The sequence below is a fragment of the Culex quinquefasciatus genome, chromosome 1 (genome assembly GCF_015732765.1).
Source record: "Culex quinquefasciatus strain JHB chromosome 1, VPISU_Cqui_1.0_pri_paternal, whole genome shotgun sequence".
In the NCBI taxonomy this organism is placed as follows: domain Eukaryota; kingdom Metazoa; phylum Arthropoda; class Insecta; order Diptera; family Culicidae; genus Culex; species Culex quinquefasciatus.
The window spans coordinates 9,310,110-9,333,155 of record NC_051861.1 but is presented as its reverse complement, the minus strand read 5'-3'; the positions used below and the strand labels follow the sequence as shown (position 1 = coordinate 9,333,155).

At 33.7% G+C, this 23,046-nt stretch overlaps 1 protein-coding gene across 1 annotated transcript; it reads right to left on the bottom strand.

Annotated features, from left to right (window-relative positions):
• Window positions 1–266: 266 nt before the first annotated feature.
• LOC119769476 lies at window positions 267–10,535 on the bottom strand. The gene is made up of 3 exons (XM_038262373.1): window positions 9,937–10,535; window positions 5,589–5,754; window positions 267–864 (listed from the first exon to the last, which is right to left on the bottom strand). The coding sequence occupies exons 1-3, from the start codon at window positions 10,063–10,065 to the stop codon at window positions 845–847; spliced, it is 315 nt and encodes a 104-aa protein (XP_038118301.1). The 5' UTR covers window positions 10,066–10,535; the 3' UTR covers window positions 267–844.
• Between the last annotated feature and the right edge of the window lie 12,511 nt (window positions 10,536–23,046).

The window sequence follows — 23,046 nt, the reverse complement described above, 5'->3', positions numbered from 1 at the left end:
ATGATTACGGTAGTCGGGCAAGTACGTGTGTCAAGCGCGTTCTGACCTGAAATCTCTTTGACCAGTTGTCGCACTTACAGCAATTTTCAGGGTGTGTCATGATAGCACGACATGATTGAATCTTCTTGCGTACAGTGACAACAATGCACGGTTTTTTCGGATTTCATTGAATATCTCAGGATTGAAATCGAATTTCGGGGAACTGTGAAGGTCACGAGGTGGCATTTTTTATTCAATTTGACCCAAAACGAAACCAGGAAGTACACTTGAAGAAGCTCCTTTGTCAGGAAATTACAGACCACCGATGACCTCCTTATTACGTTCACATCCAATCCAGCTCTCTCCAGAAGCTGACCGCAAGAGTCCTAGGACGTGGTTTGTCACACGACGAACATTTTTACGCTTCTCGCAAGCGGTTAGAAAAGTGGTCCTCCCTCGGGATGCACTTGCGAGAGGAAAAATTCATTATCATAATCTTCTTAGGATCAAAACTTTTCCAATATCCGGTGCAAGCAGTCAGCCAAGCCAAAGGGTTGGCCGGGGAGGGGAAAAATCCGATTACTTGCAACCGAAAACTCGATACTTGAGTACCCCACCACCCACTGCCAACTTTTGCCTGGCAACACTGCACAGCACTAGTCACTTTGCCTTAGTTGTTGATCTTAATCCCAATATCTTTCCCCATCACGGCGGTGATGGGGGACAAGTCACCGCATTTTCCTCGAAAACACAGCTTGCACGTCTTCGCACCCGATCCAACAGCGGCGACAACAACTTGATGACAATCGGATGAGCTGAGCTTTATCATCGATGAGAAATTGGTTCCTAAGAAATCGCTCAATTATCACTGAGGGAGAACAGTCACTGAAAATAAGGAGTTTGTATCTGAGGTAGTCATCAGACATCAGTCAACGACGTATCAGACTATGACAAACAAACAAATAAACTTGCACTTTTTCGTGTTTGACAGTTTGCAACATTTGTATGTTTGCCGTAGTCTAATATGTCCTTCACCTTGCGTAATTTGCTTTGAATTTTAAATTTTAGCTTAAACGAGCAAGTTGATGTTTTTTGAGTCTCTTTATCACTATTTCATCGCAGTCGCTAGTTTTCTCGTAGACGGGAAAAACTTTTAAAACAATAACACACACACACACACTGATTCGCGTGCAATCAGGTAATGAGAATTGAGTCATTCGATCGGTCATTCGATTTTTTTTTTGTATTTTTTAATCCGTCCGAAACTTTTTTGGTGCCTTCGGTATGCCCAAAGAAGTCATTTTGCATCATCAGTTTGTCCATATAATTTTCCATACAAATTTGGCAGCTGTCCATACAAAAATGATGTATGAAAATCAGCGATGGAATAATCATCATCAAAAGAAAATCATTGGACGTTCGTCAAGAGAAAAAATCCGAAAAAAAAGATCGGTAAAAGGTATCTAAAAATAATCATCATCTTGATTATTCGGCGGAACATCTTTTTCACTACTACACTTGCAAGTGTAACGTCACACGTCGAAATATGACCTGTCACATTTTGTAGATGGGCAATGTGTGTAAACAAAGTGAAATAAATGACATTAAGTGGTGCTGACAAGGAAATTCACAAAAAAATCATCAACAGATTGATTTTCTTGGAAAAGTTCGAGAGCGATTTTATTTCGCGTGATTTGCCTCCTCTCTCTTTCGCGGGTGAAAAAAGTTCGCAAGCGAAAATGATTTTTTTGAGATTATTCCATCCCTGATGAAAATTCAACAATCTGTATCTTCTGAAGGTTTTTGTTTGATCGATTTGGTGTCCTCGGCAAGGTTGTAGGTATGGATATGGACTACACTGAAAAAGAAAATGATACATGGTAAAAAAAATTGTGATTTTTTATTTAACTTTTTGTCACTAAAACTTGATTTTCAAAAAAACTCTATTTTTATTTATTTTTTTTCATTTTTTGATATGTTTTAGAGGACATAAAATGCCAACTTTTCAGATATTTCCAGGTTGTGCAAAAAATCTTTGACCGAAATATGATTATTTTAAACAACACTTTTTTTTTCAAAAATTCGAAATATTGGTCACAAAAAATTTTCAACATCATTTTTCGATGTAAAATCAAATTTGCAATCAAAAAGTATGAAAGTGAAATTTTGATAAAGTGCACCGTTTTCAAGTTAAATCCATTTTTAGGTGACTTTTTTGAAAATAGTCACAGTTTTTAATTTTTTAAAATTAGTGCACATGTTTGCCCACTTTTGAAAAAAATAGTTTGAACATCTGAGCTCTATATTTTGCTTTATTGAACTTTTTTGATACGACCCTTAGTTGCTGAGATATTGCCATGAAAAGGATTAAAAACAGGAAAATTGATTTTTCTAAGTCTCACCCAGGGCTGCGGAGTCGGGTCATATTTCAAACGACTCCGACTCCGACTCCGACTCCGGCTTTCTCAGATTAGCTGACTCCGACTCCGACTCCGGCTCCGGCTTTGAACAAATGGTTGGCTCCGACTCCGACTCCGACTCCGGCCTACCAACTCTAGCCGACTCCGACTCCGACTCCGACTCCAGCTTTCAAGAAATGGTTGGCTCCGACTCCGACTCCGGCTCCACATATCTTAAATGTTTCAAAAGTTAATTAACTATTATTGGTTAATTATTTTTAAAACATTGATAAATAGGATTATTTAAATACTCTCTAAGCGTCATGTTTTTCTCAAGAAAACATATCAAAAGTTAAGTAAAAGTTCTATACGTTATGGAAACAGAATTAAAAAATATCTTCAGTTTTAGAGGCATTTTGAGAAGAACAGTTTTGTAAGTAAGTTTGGATTTATTTGATTAACCTCAAACTTGAAAATATTTTTTTCAAAGCTAATAAATTTAAATATTATATTGTTATTTTTGAATGAATAACTAAAAAAAACCTGGCCTTAATGATCTATTGAACATTAAAATTCAATTTGCTCACTTTCAGGCTGACATTTGTAAGATGCACAGTGACAGGCACCTTGTTTTTAAATAACAATTTTAAACGAAACTTTTTTTTTGTTTTTTTGTTTTTTTTTTTTTTTTAAACGTACATAGACATCACGCCATGGCTGAAGGAGATTATTATTGCAAATCAATGTATCTAAACAATTTCTTCGTGGAAAAGATACTTAAGAGATCCTTTACAAATATCTGTGACATGAAAAATATTTTAACCTGGAAATTTTTAATTTATTTTAATTTTCAAATTTTATATTCTTTAAAAAGGAGGTGCACGATACTTCGTGAATCTTAACCTAAAACAAAGCTTTATGGATGATCTTTCGCCTCCATCAAAATATATGAAAAAAACTTAAAATATAATAAAAAAAAACAAATATCCACAAGTAAAATATTTTATAGGTCACAAGTTTTTCATTTTTTCAAGGTACATTGATTTGCAATGATTATCACTTTCCGTCATATTGGCGTGAGACATACAGTATAAGAAAATTCGTACCAGTTGATAATATTTTAATTCTGTTTATTTATTTATAATATTTGAAAAATAAATTTAATTCCTATATTTTGTTCTATACATTTTTTATTAGTTCATTTTTGTTATGAATTCTTGAGATTTGTTCAACGATAATTTGCAACGATATCAAAATAGTTTACCTAAAATCAACATCAACATCAACAATCAATGATTATTTCAAATTTGTTGCAACTTCTTTTGACATTTTTTGTTAGTTTCAATTATTTTAAATGCAACACTTTGATTTCTTGTACTCAGTTATAAACAAAATGCGCATGTTGAGTTTCAAGTAAGAGATTGTTATTATCGTTGATTATTTGTTACAAAAGTTAAACTGTCAGTGACTCTTTTTCGATCTGCAAAAACAGTGATTACTATTTATAATCTTGTTATGTACCTCGTAATTTTTTCCTAAAAAATGATTTAACTTAAAACTTCTAAGACATTCGCTATCGGGGTAAAAGATGACTTTGTGTGTACTTTTTTCAGAAATAACTGGATGAAATTTGGTCAAATTTGAGTTGAAAGGGCACATAAATGTAGTCTGACTACATAACCAATATTTTTTTTTGAATTATGATACTACATACTTCGGTAAGTGGTTATCATTTAGTGATTATAGTGTATTAACCCAATTAGAGCTTTTCAATCACAATAAAAAGCTTCAAATACATAATGGCATCTGATAAATCAACTAAAAACATAAGTTGTTTTGTAAATTAAGCTGTTATGTAGGAAATACTGAACAATAAAAAAAACATATTTTTTCTTGAATTAAAGATAACTCCGGCTCCGACTCCGACTCCGGGTTGTCAGAAATCTTCGGCTCCGACTCCGATTCCGACTCCAGCTCGTAAAATTTAGCTGACTCCGGCTCCGACTCCGACTCCAGCTGTTCGAGTTTTGACGACTCCGACTTCGACTCCGACTCCAGGCTTCCCAAAAAGACCCGACTCCACCGACTCCGGCTCCGACTCCGACTCCGACTCCACAGCCCTGGTCTCACTCATACAACACACCATTTTATAATGTCGATATCTCAGCAACTTATGATCAGATTTACAATGTTAAAATATGAAACATTCGTGAAATTTTTCGATCTTTTCGAAAAAGTTATTTTTATTTTTTCAACCAAGACTAACATTTTAAAATGTGCACTTATTTTAAAAACTGAAAAATTGCGACTATTTTCAAAAAAGTTACCTAAAAATGGCTATCACTTGGAAACGGTGCACTGAATCAAAATTTCACTAAAGTAATTTTTGATTGCTAGTTTGATTTTACATCGAAAAATGAAGTTAAAAAATTTTGGCGACCAATATTTAGATTTTTTGAAAAATCAGTATTGATTCAAAAATTCATAACTCGGTCAAAGATTTTTCGCACAACCTGGAAATTTCTAAAAAGTTGGCATTTTATGCCCTTAAAAACATATAAAAAAAAGACAAAAAAAAAAATAAAATAGTGTTTTTTTCAAATCAAGTTTTAGTGACAAAAAATTAAAAAAAAGTTTTAAATTTTTTTTTACCGTGCATCATTTTTTTCAGTGTAGTCAATATCCATACCTACAACTTTGCCGAAGACACCAAATCGGTCAAAAAATTCCTTCAGAAGATACAGGTTTTTGAATTTTTATGCAACGTTTTTGTATAGACATCTGCCAAATTTGTATGGAAAATCATATGGACAAACTAATGATGCAAAATGGCTTCTTTGGGCATACTGAAGGCACCAAAATAGTTTCAGCCGGATTAAAAAATACAAAAAAAAAATGCAAAAAAAAGACCAACTTCGTACAGAATTGCTCAACTGTTATAGTTTTCCGTTCTCGTTGTTGATGATGTGGTCGTTGTATATTGGAAAAGCATAATTGAAAAAAAATGACATTTGAGATTTTTTAACTTTAACAGTTTTATTTAAAAGGAGGTTTCTCCTAAATAGGGAAAAATAATGATAAATTAAAAAAAAATATATATTATTTCTGATTTGTTCGGAAAAGCTTTTTTTCTTGTTTTGTTTTGAGCTCAACAAAAAGTCAAAAATTTCTAAGAATTGAATATTTTTTTCCAAAAAATTACTCTCTTACCCTTAACCTTCCGGGAAAACTCCTCCTGTTGCTGCGGTCGAGAAAAACGAAACTCGTCGTTGCGATCTGGTTTCGCGCTGCGCTCGCACCAGCAAACTTTACTCCCGTGTAGATTATGGTGAATGCAACCGTAAGCCAAATGAGGTTCGCGCTGGTTGCGTTCCACCTGGTGATGAGGGTGCAGAACAGAAAAAAATATCAGGTTCGTGCACTTTTCCAGCGTTGCATGCGTCAGCGAAGCTGATTACTGCTGGGTAAGCAAAGTTAGCTTCTTTTATTTTTAATCCGCTGATGCGGGATGGGAATTATTAGTTTGCTACACGTTGTTAATAGAGTGGTGTTCCAATGAAAAGTCAAATAAAATCGTGGCATTTTTAAACAGCACAAATCAGTGGCCTTATCAGTACCAACCCTATGCCTCAGGTTCATACTTTACCCACTGTCCAATACCTTCCAATTAATCCAAAATTTATCTCACGTGCGTACATTTTACAGCCGATGGGATCATCGTCGTCGTCATCAATATTTCTCGAGCGGATAGCCCGCACGCTGATGGGAAACCATCAGGCAAAGCGACCTTCTTCTCGGTAACCACCCATCGGAAGTCTCCGGCGAGCGCAAATGGTTTGCTTAATTTAGTTGTGCACTCTTCGGGATCGGAACGACCGTACGTTGGGGTGGATTTGTTTGACATTGTCCTGAAACAGCTAAACAATTGATGCGGGAATCGGATGACACTAAACTGTGCCTAGAATGAGACAAGGTTGTCTCATGACTGAGAAAAAATGACACAAAACGGATAAAAAGTCTCCACTAGAACGAGACCAAACTGAGACAAGACCAGATTGAGACAATCCAGCAACAAAACTGAGACTAGAATGTGACAAGACTGAGACAAGATGGACTCATGACTGAGACAAACGTGGACTGAGACAAAATTGCGTTGGATTAAGTTAAACCAAACAGAGTCAGAAATGAAAAGACTCAAAAAGATTGGGACAAATTGAGACAACTCCAAAGCCAGAATGAGACAGAGCAGATACAATACTTAGCCTAGAATGAGACAAGACCGAGGCAAGTTTGTCTCATGACTGATACAAACCGGATGAAAAGTCTCAACTAGAACGAGACCAAACTGAGACAAGACCAGATTGAGACAATCCAGCAACAAAACTGAGACTAGAATGTGACAAGACTGTGAAAAGACTTAACTAAACTGAGACAAGAATGAGACAAGGCAAAACATAAAAATGAGCATAGATTGAGACAAGATGGACTCATGACTGAGACAAACGTGGACTGATACAAAATTGCGTTGAATTAAGTTAAACCAAAAAGAGTCAGAAATGAAAAGACTCAAAAAGATCGGGACAAATTGAGACAATTCTAAAGCCAGAATGAGACAGGGCAGATACAATACTTAGCCTAGAATGAGACAAGACCGAGGCAAGTTTGTCTCATGACTGATACAAACCGGATGAAAAGTCTCAACTAGAACGAGACAAAACTGAGACAAGACCAGATTGAGACAAGACTGAGAGAAGACTTTACTAAACTGAGACAAGAATGAGACAAGACAAACATAAAAATGAGCATAGATTGAGACAAGATGGACTCATGACTGAGACAAACGTGGATTGAGACAAAATTGCGTTGGATTAAGTTAAACCAAACAGAGTCAGAAATGAAAAGACTCAAAAAGATTGGGTCAAACTGAGACAACTCCAAAGCCAGAATGAGACAGAGCAGATACAATACTTATCCTAGAATGAGATAAGACCGAGGCAAGTTTGTCTTATGACTGATACAAACCGGATGAAAAGACTCAACTAGAACGAGACAAAACTGAGACAAGACCAGATTGAGACAAGGCTGCAAACAAAACTGAACACTAGAATGTGACAAGACTGAGATAAGACTTAACTAGACTGAGACAAAAATGATGCGAAAATGAGACATGACAAAAATAAATCTGAGCATAAAATGAGACACGATGGACTCAAGACTGAGACAACATTACGTTGGATTAAGCTAAAACAAATCAAACTTCTTCAGGAGTTTGGAAGAGTACTTGGAGAGAGTTTTATCCTACCGCGGTCCAAACTGCTATGCTGTAGCTATCTTGAAGAGCTCTTGTAGAACTACTGGAAAAAAATATTACTTGGGTTGTCGCATGGCTGAGAAAAAATGATACAGAACGAGTCAAAACTGAGACAAGACTACAGTCAGAATGAGACAATCCAGCAACTGAGACTAGAATGTGACAAAACTGAGACATGAATTATGCAAGAATGATACAGGGCAAAAATAAAACTGAGCATATAATGAGACAAAATGGACTCATTACTGAGACAACAGTGCACAAAACTGAGACAAAATTGCGTAAGATTGATTCAAAAATGATAAAGGTTGAGAAAAAGCATAAATTTAATAGACTGAAACAATACTATAGCAAATGTGAGACTAAACTGATGCAAAAATATACAATAATTAAAAAATGAAAAATAAGACCAAACTGAGACAAAAAATAGTCAAATTTGAGACAAAAAATTGTAATGAAAAAGAGGTAATGCAAAAATGATCATAGAATGAGACAAGTCCTAGAATATGCTGGATAATAACCGAGAAAAAATGAGAAACGGAGACAAGACAGATATAGATTGAGACTAAACTGATGCAAGTATGAGATCAACTTGAACCAAGATGAACACATTATTGAGAAAAAAATGAGACAAAAATAAGACAATACTTACACAGGTGAAACAAAGTTAAGACAAGACAATATAAAAAAAAGACAAGCTTGAGGCAAGGCATAGGAAAAACTGAATGAGACAGGATTTGTGAGACAAAATGAGACAAAACTGATACAACTCCGATGCAAGAATAAGACGAAGCAGAAATAACACTGAGACAAAATAGACTCACAGCCGAGAAAAATCGAGTTATACTGAGATTGACTCAAACAACATTAATTTAAAAGTCTGACAAAGACAAGACGAAGACAAGACGAAGACAAGACGAAGACAAGACGAAGACAAGACGAAGACAAGACGAAGACAAGACGAAGACAAGACGAAGACAAGACGAAGACAAGACGAAGACAAGACGAAGACAAGACGAAGACAAGACGAAGACAAGACGAAGACAAGACGAAGACAAGACGAAGACAAGACGAAGACAAGACGAAGACAAGACGAAGACAAGACGAAGACAAGACGAAGACAAGACGAAGACATGACGAAGACATGACGAAGGCAAAACTTAGGCATTACTGAAACCGAGATAAGAGTGAGACAACTGTGGTGCAAGAATGAGACAAGCTTGAGACAATACCAAGGCAAGAGTGAGACAAAACGGAGACAACATTGATGCATGAATAAGAACAAGACAGTAACAAGACTGAGTCAAAACTAAACCAGAACTGATGCGAGACGCAAGAGACTGAGACAAGCTCAAGATGAGACAAACCAATCCCCTCGCAACGGTGCATCTCATCGAGCGCGAAATGGCATTTCTTCCCCCGCGGACCTGTCGCGTGTTTTATCGAAATAACAGACAGCCGTAGAGAGACTCTCCAAGTCCACTTCCAGCAGTCGTACCAGCGCCCAGGCCATCCTAAATAGATTAAACGGTAATTAAATGCTCGTTATATCGATATGTCGGAGGGGAGCAGAATCTGTGCCACGAAACGTCCCGGTCGTCGTCGGCCATCATCAACCAGCCAGTCAACCGGGCAACCTGGTCCCTGCTTCAGGGTTTGGTTCAGTTATTCTCAACAGGCCGTCGGAAAAGAGCGCCCTGGCGGCCCTGGAACGGAAACGGATCGTTGACTGTCGTCGTCGTCGTCGTCGTCGCTCTCGTCTATACCGGGGAATTTATTGAATTGGAAGGAAATTGATGCTCTTGCTACATCATGTGAATGTTGGGGGATAATTTACTTTAAGGCCGAGATGAGCAGGACGACCAGTTTGATGAGTTTGAGTTTGGGATTGAATTGAGACATACGCCTTGAGGTATGCAATGGTGGGGCAATAGAACTTTACACTTGGGCTCACTTCGCATTTTCTGATCGTTAATGCCGAGATGGTTCTTAATTGCTCTTCGCAGAATCCTGTTTTCCAACTTAACCCGTAAATATCACATCTCCGTGCAAGTGTTTGAACATGTCGACATTGTTGTTTATGTAAGTGCTGCGGTTTGTTTGCTAAGAAGATATGCGTTGCATATCTTACACCAGAGGCAAGATTAAATTTTCCTGTTTCCGAGTTCAATTTAATCAAGCGTGCGGAACAAGCACAGCTTCCTACTTAGGAAATTGGTATTGTGATATTAATTTCAAGATACACACACACACACACACAGCACTCCTTCTCGCAGCTTGATGCATTACAGCCTGCGCAAGAAGTGCAGCCACCATTTTACGGATTTCGCAATCGACTGACTGGGTAGGTGGAAGATCTGCATGCGCCACACACATTGCTGCTGCGTTACGATTTGCAGCAGAGCACGTACACAAACACCGGCGTACACGTTTGCTGTAGTTGTTGCTGGAACAAATGGTTCAATTGATGAGAGCTGGAGTGGAAGCTGTTGCTTTAAGACGGAATCCTGTGAAATCTTGTAAGCGGAAGGAGTGTTGATCAGGGTCAAATTTGAAAATAACCAGTATAACCACAACATTTAAATATTATTTCAGGACTTTGAAAGGACTTAAAGTTTTCAAGACAGAATCTCAAGACAAGCACAACTCTATCGAAACATGGCTGAATTCTCCTAAATTCACTCCTGTTTAGTTGAGAAACCTTGTAGGAATTACATCACCCAAGCAGCAAGTTTACTCTTTTCCTATAACTTATATGTATTTCTATGTTTTTCCTTGCGCCGAGCTTGGATTGGAAATTAATTTAAACACCAGCCCCAAACCAACCGGAATGGAACACACCCCAGTTAGGCGGCGGCTAGAACTGCCACTTGGAAAATCCTCAGCTGGCTGCCACAGTGTGCGCGGTGCACATTATCCAACTACAGTGGAATCAACCCTCAACTGAATTGAGTTTTTGGCATCTTTCAAAGATCATGCAAATTTTGTTTCCAGTTTTTGATCCCCTCAAACATTTGTCAAATTCAAAATTTTGGGACCACAGGTTGAAAAAAAAAATAAAATTTAAATATATTCATGATATTTTTCCAATTCTGGGTAGTACACGGATAGAAGATTTCCAGCCTGCAATTTCACGGAGCCTTGTCTTGTCTCAAGAAATTATTGTTTTCAAGCTTAGACCGTTCCAAATATTTTTTAAAAGTTTATATCGCTCCCCCCTTCAAAAGTGGTCCGAAAAATCAGGGGGCAAAACAAATATTTTTTCAAAAAACTTCAAAATTTTAATGAAACTTGAAGTCGAATCAACTGAAAATATTTGAAATGCATTTTTTCTGCATTGATAATCATATTTAACATGTTTGGACTCGTTTTAAAAAACCTTTTTTTTTGCAAAAAAATAAAATTTTCGTCAATACTCAGACATTTTGGAAACTTCACGGAGAGACTTCGCCCAGAATTTTTAACAATTCAAATTGTTGATTTATGGGTTTATTTAAACACAATATTTTATCTATCGTAATTCTTATTCGAAACTTGAACCATCAAAAGTCTCAATGAAAAAAAGATATATAAAAAAGATAATTAATATTTTAAAATGTTGTTGAAATAAAACTCCTGAATAAACTGGTGAGTAAAACTCAAACTATTTTTTTTGCAGGAATCGGAGTACGATTATTTGAGATTGAATCAAATGTAATGAATGGGCAATTCTCTGAGATTCGGGTCAACTGATTTTTTGTATTTTATAATCCGGCTGAAACTTTTTTGGTGACTTTGGTATGCCCAAAGAACCCATTTTGCATCATTAGTTTGTCCATATAACTTTCCATACAAATTTGGCACCTGTGCATACAAAAATGATGTTTTAAAATTCAAAAACCTGTATCTTTTGAAGGACTTTTTTGATCGATTTGGTGTCTTCGGGAAAGTTGTAGATATTCGGGACTACACCGAAAAAAAATGATACACGGTAAAAAACAATTTTATGATTTGTAATTTAACTTTTTGTTTTTTTTTATATGTTTTAGAGGGCATCAAATGCTAACTTTTCAGAAATTTCCAGAATGGGCAAAAAATCTTTGACCGAGGTATGATTTTTTGAAACAATACTATTTTTTTCAAAAAATCGAAATATTGGTCGCAAAATTTTTCAACTTCATTTTTCAATGTAAAATCAAAATTAAATCAAAAAGTACTTTAGTGATATTTTGATACAGTGCACCGCTTTCAAGCTATAACCATTTTTTGGTAAGTTTTTTGAAAACAGTCGAAGTTTTACATATTTCAAAATTAGTGCATATATTTGCCCACTTTAAAAAAAATAGTTTTGAAATGCTGAGAATATTTTCTATATTTTGCCTTTTCGAACTTTGTTGATACGACCCTTAGTTTCTGACATATTTCCATGCAAGTGTTTAAAAACAGGAAAATTGATGTTTTCTAAGTCTCACCCAATTTTTCTAACGTCGATATCTCAGCAACTAATGGTACGATTTTCAATGTTAAAATATGAAACATTTGTGAAGTTTTCCGATCTTTTCGAAAACAATATTTTCACCCATGGTTGTCCTTCTCCGTTGCTGAACAGGACCGTAATATCCTATCAGCACTAGCGATCATACGCTTCAACGATCTAGTGATGTTTCCCTTATCAACAGCATGCATGAATGCGCTGAAAAGATAAAACATCAAGATCATCAAAACTAGAGCTGCTGTAGATAAGAAACAGTCATTGGCCACCAGCGGCGCCCGCCATGTCAGTTTGTGGATCTCGGGGGGATTGGGACGGGAATGTTAGTTAGCACAGGCTGCTACCAAGGGTGGGTTCTATACGATATCCACACCCCCGCGTGTGCCGGAAAACTACTTCTACTTGGGATGTTGTTAGTAGGGAAGGGTAATGGTCAGGATTCATCATAGAAGATGATGATGTGACCCAAATAATCGATAAGTTTTGTTTAATGGGTTGATGTATTATTCCCAAGGCTAGCAATCGGATGCTGCTGTTGAGACTATTCCCGTTTATTTGTGATTTATTTACGTTTAGATGGATTATCTTAGACAGCCGACTGTGGAAAGATAAAACCACAAAGAATGTATTTAACAGGTAAAATATCAAACCCTACGTAAAGTGTTTAATTCGAGTGGATCATAGACGATTTCAACTTTTGAATAACTATAAGATTAGCGACCGATAACTGATGAGTTACGAAGCTACAAGAAGGGCTTAACAACCGCGTAGGAGAAATACTCGTTATCGTGCTCTCCGAGCTATAATGCTGAGAATTATTTTTTCATGCGTTTTACGGAAAACGTCTTTTCAAATTTTAAATTTATACCTCGCAAGCGTATAGCGAACCTACAAAACACACACTGTCAAATCGTAGAAATAATACACGGAAAAACGGCTATATCGTTTATCAAACACGGCGACGAACACGCAACACGAAATTGACCCGACGCGGTGCTAATCGAACTAATCTATCGGACTAAATTTCATTAAAATAAAATCGATCTCACGACCATCGAGAAACGCTACCCGTTTGTTCTTATATCAGCAGTAAGCTTGCCCTGAAAACAAATATATCATTAGTAATTTACATACTCTTTCAATCATTCATTCACTCAGCCAATCACATAAAAACCTAATTAATTTAAATTACTGTTCTAAAGACTTGAAATGTTCAGTGGAGAGTTTTGCTTAAAGTTACGTTACAGCAAAGAAAAAAAAAATACACAAACACACATACATACACCCGCACACGCTCAACCTTCATTAATCCCTTCCTCATTACGTTATCTAATCAGATAGAAAAACACCAAAGTTGTATTGTTAATCCGATTCCGGCCAATCGTGGACCTTCCTGAAATAATTGGAACCGTCAAAAACCCACCAAAGCATCTACCACATTGATCACACAAAAAAAACTGTGGTAGAAAAATATCCACCGCGACCTACCGCGATCAATTTTTGACAACCAACGAATTACTTCAAGAAAACCCACCGCGGCCAACCAAAATCAAATCAACAATACAACTCAAATCAAAACGGGCTCACCAAAGTTGCTGCCAAACTGTAGACGTGTAGACTCTCGCATCACTCTCTCCTGGCCATCATCAACGCCTCGCACAGATCACGATGATGACATCGAGCGTTCTCGCTCTCATCATCAGGAGCGTGACCGACAACACGGCACGCACACGAACAAAGCTCAATGCCAGCCGTCCGAATCACCGCGCTTCCCGTCTCGCTCCAACACACAACTCCGCGCTGCACAACCACGAAAGAGACGCAAAGCTGTCGCAAGGCCTATTTCTTTTCCGTTCTGTAACCTTATCCTACCAATACACTAACACATGGCATCCACGGCCCTGCTTATAAATGCTTCCATCTAGGAATCACGCGAAAACGTAAATTTATTTCCTCAAAAAACACACTAATTCCGCGGAAATTTTCCAAAACTTTACCATTCCCGCACTACAATCATTCACACGCACTGAATGAGACATTTTTGACGGCGCCAATTAAAATATTGCACCGAAAAAATCTAATCTAAAACACGCGAACAAAACTAACCGACCGAACTGGGCAAACAGTCCTTTACAGTTGAAATTTTAGGCAGAATAAATGCGAATATAAAAACGCCCAGCATTAATTGATGAGGCAGTATAACAAAAATTACTGCAAATTTAATATTTCCAACAACAGCTAATAATTGGCTACAAGTACGAAAATTTTTGTGTATTCAAGTCAGAAATTAGTTTAAAATTCAGCTAGAAATTTTGCCCAGTCTGCATCGTTCAATAAATGAAGATAATATACATCGACACTAGCATAAATTTAGTTTTATTAAGCAATGTTTTGTAATAAATTACAAATAATTTGAAAACGAAACTATTGGCACTACGCCCCCCGGGGCATGGCCTTCCTCTAACGTGGGATTTCTGCTCCAGCGCCTCTGACGAGACAGGAGAAACCGGGACCGACGTTTTACTTCACCATCCGATAGAAGCTCAGTGGATAAGGCGGGAATCGAACCCGCGTCTCATAGCATCATCGGGATCGGCAGCCGAAGCCGCTACCCCTGCGCCACGAGACCCACTTACAAATAATTTGCTGCATGCATAAATATTTTGATCGATACAGCGCAAATAATTATTGCAAAACTGCTGAAAATATGGTTCGGACTGTTTGACGATTGCTGAAAAAAAAACTGTCTTTAAAAAATAACCCATACTTTTAGTTAAATTAATCAAGATCCCCCGCCGGTCTCCCCGCGTAATGATTGCAAACAACTTAACTCTGAGCTAGTGTAAAATGCATTTTAAAACACTTTTGCCATGTAAATGTTGAAAGTATGGCTTTTTATTTCAAAATTGTGAATTTCTTACTTTTTTTCAATTATTATTTTTAGACGATATTCTAATAAATATGTTTGAAAACATTAGTATATTCTGAATTTCGTTGGTCTTCACTTTGATTAATGTATTTTATTCTTCATCATATAATTGCACAATAATGAAAGATTTCCGAGATCAAGTTACAACCAAGGGTTTTCACAAAGTTTGTGCATACTACATCTCAGAGGACTAAACACGCCACTGTTTGAAGAGCGTCAAGATATCTCTTGGGCATAAGCCAGCGTCTGTGTGAAACGGTGTATGTGTGTGTGTGTGCAAATTCAAACACACACACGCCAATCCGAGCACCCAGACGATGTAATTTATTCAATTGTAAATACACACAGCGTTAGTAACGCATGGCTGGATTGTTTAGCTCGCAAGTTGAGGCAAGTTCGCCTGAGACTAGCTGCAACACATGTGCTGTCGAAGTTTGGTTCGTTTCTTCGAGGAATCTTTGCAAAGAAGCTGCAATTTTCGAGGAAGGAAAACCGAGCTGTAAGCTGATTGATGTAATGAACAGGGCAAATATGTGGGTGCTGGAAATTTAAGATTTGAGTTTCAATCGTAATTGTAGCATCTGCTGACGAAGTAGGTATTGCGAGTCCAAAAATGTCAACCCATTTCTGGTTGTGATTGACACCAGGATCGAGATCAACTGAGAGCAAACTCAAAAAGCTCAATCAGCGCTCCAATTACAAAGCAAGAAACGGAACAAATCATCATCGGCCATCGAAAAATTGAGAGCGAAAAAACTGAAGAGATCAGCCGAAAATTGAATTGTCCCCGCACTCGATGACAACGAGCAGCTTCCCAATTACGGGCCAACTCATCGTTGTCACCGGAACACGGTCCCGACAGGAGGTCCACCCGACTCAGCAAGGCCGCCCTCGTTCCCCCAAAGATGATGGGCCCAATCAGGTCGACGTGTCGAACTGCTCAAATCTGTCAGAAAGGCGAAAGAAAAAGTTCTTAATTATTTCTGTTTTGGACCAACTGGGCTAAAGAATAGGCCTGGTAGTACCTCCATAGCTTGACAGCTTGAGGACGATTGGAAGTTTGGTAGGGTGTTGAGCCGGCATGGTTTCGTTTTTCTCTATTTTTTTACTTTTTTTTTGTAAAAGGCTAAAAATAAGTTAAAGAACTTAAAAAACTTAAAATACTTAATGTTCGGACGGTGGCAAATAAAACCGGATTTTGTATCAGCTAATGCAGATCAAACTGTAATTATATTTAAGAATTCAATTTTAGTTTGTCGTCTCTTGTTTGGGTGTATGTTTTCCTTACATTGATTGGTTTGTCTTTGTACCGTTTTGTACTTTTTCGTATTGAAAGAACTCCTACGCCTTGCCAACCTATCAGTAATTTAATGTTTGTTTACTAAATAGTTGTAAGTGTAAGCGCGTACAACAACTTACAAATTGCCCCAGCGGTGACGACTGCACCTCTTTGCCGAGCGCTTTTATTTGTTCTGCCCGCGCTGTTCTGTGTGTCAATGAGTGTATTCGTTTATTGTTTACTTTCGTAGTAAATTACGTGTTACCTGTTCTCCACTGTACTGTACCGTGCCGGTCTGTCCTGTCCGAACTGTCTCGTCCTGGCCGAACCGTTTTGAAGTCCGTACTAGTAGATTTAGAAGTTTTTAAACTGTTCCCTCTCGCTGTGGAGTGTTTGTTTACGTCTCACCTGGATGTATTGTGATCGTCTAACCAACTCGTGAACACGTCTGCATGCCCCGTACTAACTGTTGTGCACTTAAACTGTCCTTGTTGGCCGAAAACCATCAAACACTTTCCTGCTCGTAAAACTTCTAACTTGTTCGTTCAACGCGTTTTCTGTTTGTCCTCGTCCCTACTTTTACTCGTGTTTACTTCCTCCTCTCTTGTTTCTACTTTACTATAATTTGTTTATGTTTATATTTGTGTTGTGTTGTGTAGCGCTGCGTGTGCCGTGACCCTGCCGTGTCTTCGCGACCTATGTCGACTTGGTGGCAGTGTTGTCGGAACACTTAAAATACTTAAAATACTTAAAATACTTAAAATCCTTAAAATACTTAAAATACTTAAAATACTTAAAATACTTAAAATACTTAAAATACTTAAAATACTTAAAATACTTAAAATACTTAAAATACTTAAAATACTAAAAATACTTAAAATACTTAAAATACTTAAAATACTTAAAATACTTTAAATACTTAAAATACTTAAAATACTTAAAATACTTAAAATACTTAAAAAAATTAAAATACTTAAAATACTTAAAATACTTAAAATACTTAAAATACTTAAAATACTTAAAATACTTAAAATACTTAAAATACTTAAAATACTTAAAATACTTAAAATACTTAAAATACTTAAAATACTTAAAATACTTAAAATACTTAAAATACTTAAAATACTTAAAATACTTAAAATACTTTAAAAACTTAAAATACTTAAAATACTTAAAATACTTAAAAAAACTTAAAATATTTAAAATACTTAAAATACTTAAAATACTTAAAATACTTAAAATACTTAAAATACTTAAAATACTTAAAATACTTAAAATACTTAAAATACTTAAAATCCTTAAAATACTTAAAATACTTAAAATACTTAAAATACTTAAAATACTTAAAATACTTAAAATACTTAAAATACTTAAAATACTTAAAATACTTAAAATACTTAAAATACTTAAAATACTTAAAATACTTAAAATACTTAAAATACTTAAAATACTTAAAATACTTAAAATACTTAAAATACTTAAAATAATTAAAATACTTAAAATACTTAAAATACTTAAAATACTTAAAATACTTAAAATCCTTAAAATACTTAAAATACTTAAAAAACTTAAAATACTTAAAATACTTAAAATACTTGAAATACTTAAAATCCTTAAAATACTTAAAATATTTAAAATACTTAAAATACTTAAAATACTTAAAATCCTTAAAATACTTAAAATATTTAAAATACTTAAAATACTTAAAATACTTAAAATACTTAAAATACTTAAAATACTTAAAATACTTAAAATACTTAAAATACTTAAAATACTTAAAATACTTAAAAAACTTAAAATCCTTAAAATACTTAAAATACTTAAAATACTTAAAATACTTAAAATACTTAAAATACTTAAAATACTTAAAATACTTAAAATACTTAAAATACTTAAAATACTTAAAATACTTAAAATCCTTAAAATACTTAAAATACTGAAAATACTTAAAATACTTAAAATACTTAAATACTTAAAATACTTAAAATCCTTAAAATACTTAAAATACTTAAAATATAAAATACTTAAAATACTTAAAATACTTAAAATACTTAAAATACTTAAAATACTTAAAATACTTAAAATACTTAAAATACTTAAAATACTTAAAATACTTAAAATACTTAAAATACTTAAAATACTTAAAATACTTAAAATACTTAAAATACTTAAAAAACTTAAAATCCTTAAAATACTTAAAATACTTAAAATACTTAAAATACTTAAAATACTTAAAATACTTAAAATACTTAAAATACTTTAAATACTTAAAATACTTAAAATACTTAAAATACTTAAAATACTTAAAATACTTAAAATCCTTAAAATACTTAAAATACTTAAAATACTTAAAATCCTTAAAATATTTAAAATACTTAAAATACTTAAAATACTTAAAATACTGAAAATACTTAAAATACTTAAAATACTTAAAATACTTAAAATACTTAAAATACTTAAAATACTTAAAATACTTAAAATACTTAAAATACTTAAAATACTTAAAATACTTAAAATACTTAAAATACTTAAAATACTTAAAATACTTAAAATACTTAAAATACTTAAAATACTTAAAATAATTAAAATACTTAAAATACTTAAAATACTTAAAATACTTAAAATACTTAAAATCCTTAAAATACTTAAAATACTTAAAAACTTAAAATACTTAAAATACTTAAAATACTTGAAATACTTAAAATCCTTAAAATACTTAAAATATTTAAAATACTTAAAATACTTAAAATACTTAAAATACTTAAAATACTTAAAATACTTAAAATACTTAAAATACTTAAAATAGAGAAGTGCGGTGCTTCGGTGGACGCGCAGTCCTGTTTTTTCGTGATAATTTTCGTCTCTTTTGTGTTGCTATTTGTGTGCATGGGGTGATTGGTTTTATGAGTAGGTTTTATGTGATTAGGTTTTATTTTTATGTTATTTTCTTTCTCTCCATTTCCTCAGTTTGATTTGCGATGCCTTTCCGTCGGGTCGTGTTTTTTCGCGTTCGTCGTCGGTGTGTTTTTTTTTTTTTTCGTGCGTGTATGTGTGTAAAAGTGCGGCTGGTTCTGGTTGTCATCGATGACAATTGAGCCAGTCTTATTTGCGATGCCTTTCGGTCGGGTCGCAGGGTTTTTTCGCGTTCGTCGTCGGTGTGCAATAACAACAAAACCTTATCATACCATTTCAGCTCGATAAACATCGTAACTCGTCGTTCGCTTCGTTAATCAGTACCCCACTAAACATGAATCATGTAAAACTCGTAAAAACATCTCAATTAAAAAGTCAGACTGTTAAATTCTTCATCATTTAATTACAAATAATTTTGGTTCTATCTTTCCACAGCCGGCTGTCCAAGCTAAATCCATTTCAATTAAAAGTTAACAGCCGATAAACGGGAAATGACTCATCCGCAGCATCCGATTGCTTGCCTTGAGATTAAAACATAATACCTTTCAACAAACACTATGATTTTGGGTCGCATCATCATCTTCTATGATGAATCCCGACCAAACACCCTATCCTACTAACAAGTTTTCAGGTTCCTGGCGCTCGGGGTGTAAGCACAGAGTAAATCAGCTGCCCTAGTAGCAACCTGCGCTAACTAACATTCCCGTCCCTTAAAATCGAGATCTACAAACTGACATGGCGGGCGCCGTTGGTGGCCAATGACTGTTACCTATTCGCAACTGATCTAGCTTTAGCAATCATGGTGTTTTATCTTTTCAGCGCATTCATACATGCTGTTGATAAGGGAAACACCACTAGATCGTCGAAGCATATAATCAGTAGTGCTGAAAGGATATTACGGTTCTGTTCAGCAACGGAGGGGCAACCATGGGTGATCTCTCATGCTCATGCTCATGCTTAAAATACTTAAAATACTTAAAATACTTAAAATACTTAAAATACTTAAAATACTTAAAATACTTAAAATACTTAAAATACTTAAAATACTTAAAATACTTAAAATACTTAAAATACTTAAAATACTTAAAATACTTAAAATACTTAAAATACTTAAAATACTTAAAATACTTAAAATACTTAAAATACTTAAAATACTTAAAATACTTAAAATACTTAAAATCCTTAAAATACTTAAAATACTGAAAATACTTAAAATACTTAAAATACTTAAATACTTAAAATACTTAAAATCCTTAAAATACTTAAAATACTTAAAATACTTAAAATACTTAAAATACTTAAAATACTTAAAATACTTAAAATACTTAAAATACTTAAAATACTTAAAATACTTAAAATACTTAAAATACTTAAAATACTTAAAATACTTAAAATACTTAAAATACTTAAAAAACTTAAAATCCTTAAAATACTTAAAATACTTAAAATACTTAAAATACTTAAAATACTTAAAATACTTAAAATACTTAAAATACTTAAAATACTTTAAATACTTAAAATACTTAAAATACTTAAAATACTTAAAATACTTAAAATACTTAAAATCCTTAAAATACTTAAAATACTTAAAATACTTAAAATCCTTAAAATATTTAAAATACTTAAAATACTTAAAATACTTAAAATACTGAAAATACTTAAAATACTTAAAATACTTAAAATACTTAAAATACTTAAAATACTTAAAATACTTAAAATACTTAAAATACTTAAAATACTTAAAATACTTAAAATACTTAAAATACTTAAAATACTTAAAATACTTAAAATACTTAAAATACTTAAAATACTTAAAATAATTAAAATACTTAAAATACTTAAAATACTTAAAATACTTAAAATACTTAAAATCCTTAAAATACTTAAAATACTTAAAAAACTTAAAATACTTAAAATACTTAAAATACTTGAAATACTTAAAATCCTTAAAATACTTAAAATATTTAAAATACTTAAAATACTTAAAATACTTAAAATACTTAAAATACTTAAAATACTTAAAATACTTAAAATACTTAAAATAGAGAAGTGCGGTGCTTCGGTGGACGCGCAGTCCTGTTTTTTCGTGATAATTTTCGTCTCTTTTGTGTTGCTATTTGTGTGCATGGGGTGATTGGTTTTATGTGAGTAGGTTTTATGTGATTAGGTTTTATTTTTTATGTTATTTTCTTTCTCTCCATTTCCTCAGTTTGATTTGCGATGCCTTTCCGTCGGGTCGTGTTTTTTTTCGCGTTCGTCGTCGGTGTGTTTTTTGTTTTTTTTTCGCGTGCGTGTATGTGTGTAAAAGTGCGGCTGGTTCTGGTTGTCATCGATGACAATTGAGCCAGTCTTATTTGCGATGCCTTTCGGTCGGGTCGCAGGGTTTTTTCGCGTTCGTCGTCGGTGTGCAATAACAACAAAACCTTATCATACCATTTCAGCTCGATAAACATCGTAACTCGTCGTTCGCTTCGTTAATCAGTACCCCACTAAACATGAATCATGTAAAACTCGTAAAAACATCTCAATTAAAAAGTCAGACTGTTAAATTCTTCATCATTTAATTACAAATAATTTTGGTTCTATCTTTCCACAGCCGGCTGTCCAAGCTAAATCCATTTCAATTAAAAGTTAACAGCCGATAAACGGGAAATGACTCATCCGCAGCATCCGATTGCTTGCCTTGAGATTAAAACATAATACCTTTCAACAAACACTATGATTTTGGGTCGCATCATCATCTTCTATGATGAATCCCGACCAAACACCCTATCCTACTAACAAGTTTTCAGGTTCCTGGCGCTCGTGGGGTGTAAGCACAGAGTAAATCAGCTGCCCTAGTAGCAACCTGCGCTAACTAACATTCCCGTCCCTTAAAATCGAGATCTACAAACTGACATGGCGGGCGCCGTTGGTGGCCAATGACTGTTACCTATTCGCAACTGATCTAGCTTTAGCAATCATGGTGTTTTATCTTTTCAGCGCATTCATACATGCTGTTGATAAGGAAACACCACTAGATCGTCGAAGCATATAATCAGTAGTGCTGAAAGGATATTACGGTTCTGTTCAGCAACGGAGGGGCAACCATGGGTGATCTCTCATGCTCATGCTCATGCTTAAAATACTTAAAATACTTAAAATACTTAAAATACTTAAAATACTTAAAATACTTAAAATACTTAAAATACTTAAAATACTTAAAATACTTAAAATACTTAAAATACTTAAAATACTTAAAATACTTAAAATACTTAAAATACTTAAAATACTTAAAATACTTAAAATACTTAAAATACTTAAAATACTTAAAATACTTAAAATACTTAAAATACTTAAAATCCTTAAAATACTTAAAATACTGAAAATACTTAAAATACTTAAAATACTTAAATACTTAAAATACTTAAAATCCTTAAAATACTTAAAATACTTAAAATACTTAAAATACTTAAAATACTTAAAATACTTAAAATACTTAAAATACTTAAAATACTTAAAATACTTAAAATACTTAAAATACTTAAAATACTTAAAATACTTAAAATACTTAAAATACTTAAAATACTTAAAAAACTTAAAATCCTTAAAATACTTAAAATACTTAAAATACTTAAAATACTTAAAATACTTAAAATACTTAAAATACTTAAAATACTTTAAATACTTAAAATACTTAAAATACTTAAAATACTTAAAATACTTAAAATACTTAAAATCCTTAAAATACTTAAAATACTTAAAATACTTAAAATCCTTAAAATA

Bases quoted from the DNA above. Each gene is read 5' to 3' on its own strand.
- LOC119769476 (XM_038262373.1), bottom strand. From the start codon at position 10,065: ATGTGTGTGGCGCATGCAGATCTTCCACCTACCCAGTCAGTCGATTGC. The intron at 5,755-9,936 runs GTGTGTATCTTG...CCTCATCACCAG, and splicing joins GGAGTGCTGTGTGTGTGTGT to GTGGAACGCAACCAGCGCGA. The intron at 865-5,588 runs GTAAGAGAGTAA...CCTTATTTTCAG, and splicing joins GTTTTCCCGGAAGGTTAAGG to TGACTGTTCTCCCTCAGTGA.